This window comes from Macrobrachium nipponense, chromosome 45 (genome assembly GCF_015104395.2).
Source record: "Macrobrachium nipponense isolate FS-2020 chromosome 45, ASM1510439v2, whole genome shotgun sequence".
In the NCBI taxonomy this organism is placed as follows: Eukaryota; Metazoa; Arthropoda; class Malacostraca; order Decapoda; family Palaemonidae; genus Macrobrachium; species Macrobrachium nipponense.
This window is the reverse complement of record NC_061105.1, coordinates 40,340,356-40,348,784: the sequence shown is the minus strand read 5'-3', so window position 1 is coordinate 40,348,784 and position 8,429 is coordinate 40,340,356. Positions and strand designations below refer to the sequence as shown.

Sequence of the window (8,429 nt, the reverse complement as noted above, 5' to 3'; positions counted from 1 at the left end):
TTTCATTATCACCACACCCTTGGTATTGGGCTGGCAGATGGTAACACTTTGCAGGGCCCCAACCTGATTTCATCTCTTCGTCGTCATCTTGTGGTCCATCGCCGGGAGTTGAGGCTACGGTGTGGTTCGTCTCAGAAAGCGCAGTTTTTATAAAAGAAGAAGCTGGTTTGAGAGAAAACAGACAAAAATGTAAAATTTTTTACTTACTTCATTCCATAGATTCATTCATATTACTATGTTTTTATTTTAAGATAAAACCACGAAAAGAACCCGAAGCAGCACCTGAGGTATTAAGTTTTTTATTACAAAATAGTGGAGAGCCTACAAAAGCAAGGAACCTATTGTCACTCATTTTATGAAAACGGTGGAGGACCCAAATGCAGAGTACCTGTGGGGTATTCATTTTATGAAAAAAGGAAAAGGACCCAAAAGCAGTTCTTGGGGGTATTCATTATGTTTGAAAAGTAAAAGGGCCAAAAACAGTACCTGGGGAGGGTATTCATTTTTATGAAAACGTGAAGGAACCCAAACACAATAATACCTGGGGTATTCATATTCCATGAAAAAGTGAAGGTTCCCCAAAACCAGTACCTGGAGTATTTCCTGCTCGTGGCCGAACGCGGTCTGATGAAAGGCAGATAATGATGGATATGGTTTTTAAGGAACCAAAAGGGCTGGCCCCAGTCAAGGGACATTAGCAAGAAGGGTTCAGGACGGGGCATGCGAGGTTGCCTGCTGCTACTTGGTTTCTGCTTCATTTCTTCTTCCACCACGGCCTGGAGCGAAGAAATCGGGTGCTGGTTCATCGAGAAATTCAGTTATATAACAAAATGCTGAAATTTTTGTCTGTTAAGGGAGATATTGTAAACTTTGGAGGTAAACAGAATTTCATTCAGTACGAAGTAAAATAAAAAGTTGATTTGCCCGGTTTCTTACATCGATATTAGAAGAAGCACTATTTTAAAAACCTCCCCATGTTCTGTTTGTCATAATTTCATTTTAATTTTTTAGCTTACCTGGTTCAATTGCAAATCATAATTAGTTTTTAATTACTGAGGGCCTCCCGATTATTACAACATTTTTCGTTTGTAGGTAATTTTTACCTCTATGAACGTTTCAGCTCACTAGCAACTTGTCCTTCTTTACAAAATGTTTACTAATGGACCAAGAATAAACAAAGTGAAATCTTTATTTTTCGTTTTAGGTTGCACAAGTTGCCATTATTAATAGCCCATCGATTACAGAACGTTCCATTTAAGGACTTAGCCGAGTGACTTTAGCGAAAAATAGGTATATGAGAATTCGCGAAATTACCACCCAGCGGATTGGTGACTTTTGTCGTAAGGGGTAACGTGAAAGTCGCGAAGTACCCTGGCTGTTGTAAGGTGCCGGATAGCAAACTTCGTACGTGGCTCAACCGGGGGGGGGGGGGGAACAGGTCCTTGGGATTCTGCACCGTCGTAGTTCCGCGGCCCACCTTAACAATTCTGACGCTGAAAAGAGTTGAGTTTCTAGATTGAGACAGGTCATACAACCGTGCGCACAATCACCCCACAGTAATGTGTTGGATATACGTATGTAATATTATATATGATGGCAGTGGCTTTGGGTTTGCAAGCAGACTTGTCTTTTAATTGAAAAGACCTGGGTTTGTTTCTAGTGGTGAGTCGTGAAAATTTATGTTTTCCTATTTCGAATGAGATTTTGTTCTGCTGAATTAATTATATAATATATATATTATATAATATATAGTATTAATATATTATATTATTATATATATAGTTATATATATATATATATATATATATATATAATATAATATGTTGTTAGTGTGTGTGTTGTGTGTGTTTGTGTAGTAATATATTATATTATATACCTAATATTAAAAATTGTATATAATTATATAATATATATATAATATATTCCATTGAATAGAATAGGCTTTTTCCACTGGTTTACCAGCTTTTTTGAAATTGATTCATATTTTCTAAGTTACTTGTTTTCTTCACTTCCATTGTTCAGGTTTTTACTAAATGGACAACGATAATGGGGTTCTTCCCATTTACTCCAGTATTTTTACAAAAACGCGACAGCCTGTTTTCGTCAACCTTATAACGTATTGACGTATCAAGCGTACTGATACAAATAAATGAAGCCTACAATGCGTTTTTGTGACGTCATGTAGACGTGAAAAGGTAAGTACAATTGCCAGAAGACCTAGTTTTACAAATATTTACAAAAAACGATAGTTGAAACATAAAATAAGACAATAATTAAAATAAACATGTTAACAGAAATTTATATCAAAGTTGAAAGTAAATTTTATTATTATATACCAAATTTTTCACATAAGAAATATATATTAATTAAACGATATATGGTTTAATTAACAAAATGTCAGTGTGCGCTCGTGTTCCGCGGTGGTATTGTCCCACGCGGTTGAAGGGGATTAGACCCTCCTACACGAGGGCAAGAAAGATCGGTCTGCCCTCGCGTTGGATGTTTAAGTTTGAGGGCGTTTGCGTGGCGGATGATAGAACGGATTTTCTGATATCAATAAAACGATTTGTAGTTGCGCCTTCCCTTGTGGATTATTTTGGTGTTTTGTGAGAAGTGTTCTTGCAAAGGATGGTTTTTTATTGTGGGTTATCCACAAAGTGCTGGTGAATAGCACCCTTGGTTTCCTGTGGGCCATGCATGCGACGTTTGAGTGTAGTTGTTGGTTTGTCCGATATAGCATTTTTTGGGGGGACTGACGATTGCTCCGTCAGCCCACAGAACAAACTTGTAAACTATATCAGAATTCAAACCTCTTTCCCCTCCGTCCGATGGAGCCGGTACTAGTTTTTCATTACCAGTGAGGCCGTAAGGTTTTGGTTGGGATTGGCAGTAAATTCCTTGCTGTTATTTTGTTATATGGTGATAGGGGGGTGGTTCCGGTCTTCGCAGTATAACCAAGGAGGGCTTTCCCTTTCGTTATTCGTGGTGGTTTGTTGTAATGATATCTGGTGGTAATAGCACTATTTTCTTTGTCTTTGTCTTTGTGTGTTTTGTCCTTCCGGGGTCTGGGTTTTGGAAATGCCTCTAATCTCTTTTTGACAACTTGCTGGATCATGTCCCATCTGGGTAGCCGTATTTGGTGAGTAAGCTGTTGGAACTCTGTTTAATTTCTTCGTTCGTCGCCTTTTCCACGTCGAACAGTTGTGTTAAGGCACGTTTTATGTATGCATTTACCTACAGACCGTTTATATTGCATCAGGGCATTCTCCTCTAGCATTTAAGCATCTCCCGAGCATCTGTCTTTTTAGCGTAATACGGTTGGTATTGTATTTGGTTGTTTTTCTGGGTCCACAAGTACGTTTCCAACGAAGGGGAAGCATTTTATCATTACTTTTTTCTAACCGTAAAAATCTTCAATGTAGAATTTGCTCGGAGGTTTTTATTTCACTAATTCCCAATCTATGTCATTTTCCCGCCCTTTGTTTGTGATAAAGATATCATCAAATTATATCTCCCATAGATTCTGGGTTTTGGGCGTTCTTCAAAAAAGTGACCTCCTTTTATCTTTGTGGTGCCATGTATGCGTTTTGCCAAAAAGAACCCCAAGGGGGGAAACCCATTTGCTACGCCGTCCTTTTTTGCCGATATATTTCGCCCCTATTGGGAGAGGAATGGCAGGGGCTTTCCTTTGTACATGTTCTTCTAGCATCTCTTTTTAAGATCTTTTCGGGTATCGGTTAATGTGGGTTTGGTTTTTCCCAGGACCGGTACAATATTGTTCATGATGGATTTTGTATTGTTTCATCCACTGGTACGTTAGTAAATAAACTTTCGACGTCCAGAGATGCTATGTCTTCGTCGGGTGTGGTGTCTTGCAGTAGATCGATGAATTCTGTCGATGATTTTAGCGAGAACGTTGAAGGAATGTACGGCGTTATATATTGATGATATCTTTATCACAACAAAGGGCGAAAATGACATAGATGAATTAGTGAATAAACTCCGAGCAAATTCTACATTGAATTTTACGGTAGAAAAAAAGTAATGAGAAAATGCTCCCCTTCTTGGACGTACTTGTGACCCAGAAAAACAACAAATACAATACCACCGTATACACTAAAAAAGACAGATGCTGGAGATGCTTAAATGCTAGAGGAGAATGCCCTGATGCATATAAACGGTCTGTGGTAAATGCATACATAAAACGTGCCGTAACACACTGTTCGACGTGGAAAGCGACGAACGAAGAAATTAACAGAGTTCAACAGCTACTCACAAATAACGGCTACCCAGATGACATGATCCAGCAAGTTGTCAAAAAGAGATTAGAGGCTTTCCAAAACCCGACCCCCGAAGGACAACACACAAGACAAAGACAAAGAAATAGTGATATACCACCAGATCATACAACAAACACCACGCGAAGACGAAAGGAAAGCCCTCCTTGGTATACTGCGAAGAGGAACCACCCCCCTAGCACCATATAACAAAATAACAGCAAGAATTTACTGCAAGCCAAACCTTACGGCCTCACTGGTAATGAAAAATAGTACGGCTCCATCGACGGAGAGAGGTTGAATCTGATATAGTTTACAAGTTTTTGTCTGTGCTGACGAGCAATGTCGTCATCCCCCCAAAAATGCTATATCGGACACACAACAACTACACTCAACGTCGCATGCAGGCCCACAGAAACCAAGGTGCTATTCACCAGCACTTTGTGGATACCCACAATAAAAACCATCCTTGCAAGAACTTCTCACAAACACCAAAATAATCCACAAGGAAGGCAACTACAATCGTTTATTGATATCAGAAGCCGTCAGCATCGCCACGCAACGCCCAAACCTTAACATCCAACGCGAGGCAGACCGATCTTTTGCCCTCGTGTAGGAGGGCAGCCCCTTCAACCGCGTGGGACAAGACAACGCGACACGAGCGCACACTGACATTTTGTTAATTAAACATATATGTAATTAATATATATTTATGTAAAATTTGTATATAATAACTTACTTTCACTTTTGATATAATTTCTGTTAACATATTTATTTATTTGTCTTATTTTATGTTTCACTATAGTTTTTTGTAATATTTAAAACTAGGTATCTGGCAATTGTACTACCTTTCCGTCCTCATGACGTCACAAAACGCATGTAGGCTCATATTTGTATCAGTACGCTTGATAACGTCAATACGTATAGGTTGACGAAACAGCTGTCGCGTTTTTGTAAAAATACTGGAGTAAATGGAAGAACCCATTACGTGTCCATTAGTAACCTGAACAATGAAGTGAAGAAAATAATTAGAAATATGAATCAATTTCAAAAAAGCTGGTAAACAGTGAAAAAGCCATTCTATTCAATGAATGTTGTATCCGTGAAAAATTGTGGCCCATAAAGTATATATATAATATATATATATATATATATATATATATATATATATATTTATAGAGATAGAGAGAGAGAGGGAGAGAGAGAGAGAGGGGCAATTTTTAAACTCTCATATATCAATGAACAAATTCACCCCAGTATCGACTTCACTTACCTTGTGCCTGACACCCAGAGGAATTGCACATAAGTGCATCTGCACCGCACGAGATACCTCATTTATAATTCCCTTTGGCCGTAAAATATTGGCAAGGGAAGTAGATTCGACATTAAAGAGTACTTACTAGATATTCCTCATCGTGTAGCGGCCGATATCTAAGTGTATATCCTGAGGGCGTGGTTCCTTGACTCGGTGAATCCAGGTGAGTAAAAGCAGTGGTACCCATGACGCTAACGACCTGTTAGAGAACGTGTCAGAGGTAATTAACACCTTATTCGTCATTCTTAGAAGCTAATCTAAGGAATTGGAAGAGAATTCCTGGCCTTGATGAAGTGATTTTCGTTTTGAATACTTCGTAGACATACTTGATGAAAAGAAACTGAGGCCTTCGTCAATTCCTTTCTCTCTGACAAGGAGTTATTCATCATCATCTAGAGCTTAGCCTTAAAACCCTGGAGTACTCACGCTGAGGTTATATGCCTGGAGGGGTGGAATGGCAGGGCCGAGCGTGTGGTTGGAGGTCAAAGTTCCCATGTAATTCGATGCAGTACACGTATACGTCGTGTAGTCCTTGTCTGTGACGCTCCTTATTTCCAGCACAGAAGACCACTCTGCTAACCCATCTATTAGCTGAAAAGAAAGTGTGTGAATGAAAGTTTTTTTTTTTTTTTTTATTTACATTTTACGTGGCTTTTACTACGTTTGGGGCAAATATCAATGAACAAGATACTTAAAATGAAAAGTAATGATAGAAATGATTTATTTTCCATCTAGAAATATGGTACGAAGTCTTACATTGACAGGACAAAGCTTTGTATTGAAAACATTTCGGGAGACTTTGAGATTTACTCGAATTTAAAGCACATTCATAAAACTCCATGAAGTATAACTGTTTGTATCTTACATTATGAAATATCAATTTTAAATAGATTATGAAATTAATGTTGCGAATGTTACTTATTTTGTAATTGTAATAATTAAAGCCATTAGGTGAAATATGAAAGCATAGTAACACTAGATATTATTATTGTTATTATTATTATTATTATTATTATTATTATTATTATTATTATTATTATTATTATTATTATTATTATTGATACAGCAGTGATTAATGACGGTAATTTCTCATTCTTACATGTGGCCCCCTCACGAAGTATTTACGACTGTTAAACAAGACTCGATCTTCATTGATGGTCCAGCGAAAATTGGGCGCCGGCGCCGCTTTTACGAAACACTCGAGGCGCCCCGTCCCGCCCAACTTGGCCCATGGTCTGTTCGGGAGGTCGTCCCTGAAGGGTTCCTCTTCCAACGGTTCTGGTGCCTCTGGGTGGACAGTACAAGTGAGATAGATTTCAGTGAGAGAAACTCTCGGTTAAAGCGTATTAGAAGCGTTGTGTAATATTTCAAACGAGTGTATTTAAACTCACGAGTGACGACGACAGCTGTTTTCACTGGTTTGGAAGTCCCCACGACGTTGGTAGCCAGGCACCTGTAGAAGCCAGTGTCAGCTCTGGTGACGAAGTCGATCAGGAGTCGAGCCTCACTTACCCCCCAAGATAACACCTCGCGAACACTTTAATTATGGAGGGAGATGGAGAAACGATTACAATCTTTTCAAAGTTGAAGGGTAGATTAAAGTCTTTCCAAACCTAAAGGAAGCGGATGAATTGATTCCAAGTATCTTCAAGGAAAAAGAAAACGGAGGAATAGATTTTAAAATGTCAAAGCGAAAGAAAACGAGGAATAGATTTAGACATTTTAAAGCAAAAGAAAACAGAGGAATAGATTAAAGTCTCTTTCAAGAAAAAGAAAACGGAAGAACAGATTAGTCTCTTCCGAGGAAAAGAAAACGGATGAATAGATTCAAGTCTCTTCAAAGCACAAGAAAACGGAGGAACAGATTAAAGTCTCTTCCAAGAAAAAGAAAAAAGAGGAGAAGAGTTAAATATGTCAAAGCAAAAGAAAACGGAGGAATAGAATTAAATATTTCAAAGCAAAAGAAAAACAGAAGAATAGATTTACATCGCAATGATAAGGAACGAACGAATGGATTAAAGTCCTTTCAGAGCAAAGAACAACGGAGGAATAGATGTAAGCTTTTCAAAACAAAAGAAAACGGGCGGATAGGTTAAAGTCTCTTCAAAGCTCAAGAAATAGGTAGTCGACTGAGGGAAATGTGCGTGAGTTTATTTAGTGGTTTTAAAAGCAGAATGGAACGGATTTTGGCGGATCTCCTTTCATTCCAAAAAAAAACAAAAAAAAAAAAAAAGAAGTAACTGGAAACTGTTTCGTTATTTCCAAGCAAAATAAAAATGAAGAATTTAGTAAATAATTGATAGTTACTCAAAGATAATGGTGGTTTGGAGACCACATTCTAACCATAAATAGAAGATGGTACTTAGTATCTATAATCATAAGACTTATACGGAAAATATTTATATTTGCATGGCTGGGCTACTTTAAAAGAGACAGACGAGCACTATTGGCTCGGAAACATCCAGGACGTTGTATTCCATGAAATCAAATACTATTTTTCCAGAAATTGATGAAAATTTTTTTCTAAGATGTTGCTTATGTATAATCATGAATAATCGACTCGCAAGCCTACAAATTTCTTCTTCATAGCAGTACATTTTAACATCACCATGAGAAAATCAGTGAAAATGAACGTAAGCGGTAACCAAAACACATACTTTTTATATATATATATATATATATATATATATATATATATATATATATATATATATATATATATATATATATATATATATATATATATATATATATATATATATATATATATATATATATAAAATGATGGGAATAACACTAGAGACAGAAAAAGAGCAACATGGATACGCAGGGCAAAC

The 8,429-nt window shown here is 37.4% G+C and overlaps 1 protein-coding gene across 1 annotated transcript in view; it reads right to left on the bottom strand.

The window, feature by feature from the left end:
• The window catches only part of LOC135214216 (hemicentin-1-like), a 39,919-nt gene that overhangs the window by 28,357 nt on the left and 3,133 nt on the right, over window positions 1-8,429 (bottom strand). The window contains exons 4-8 of the mRNA XM_064248280.1: window positions 6,984-7,129; window positions 6,692-6,879; window positions 6,019-6,183; window positions 5,678-5,791; window positions 592-776 (exon numbers count right to left, since the gene is read on the bottom strand). Of these exons, the coding sequence (XP_064104350.1) occupies window positions 592-776; window positions 5,678-5,791; window positions 6,019-6,183; window positions 6,692-6,879; window positions 6,984-7,129 (798 nt within the window). The remainder of the gene's footprint in view (window positions 1-591; window positions 777-5,677; window positions 5,792-6,018; window positions 6,184-6,691; window positions 6,880-6,983; window positions 7,130-8,429) is intronic.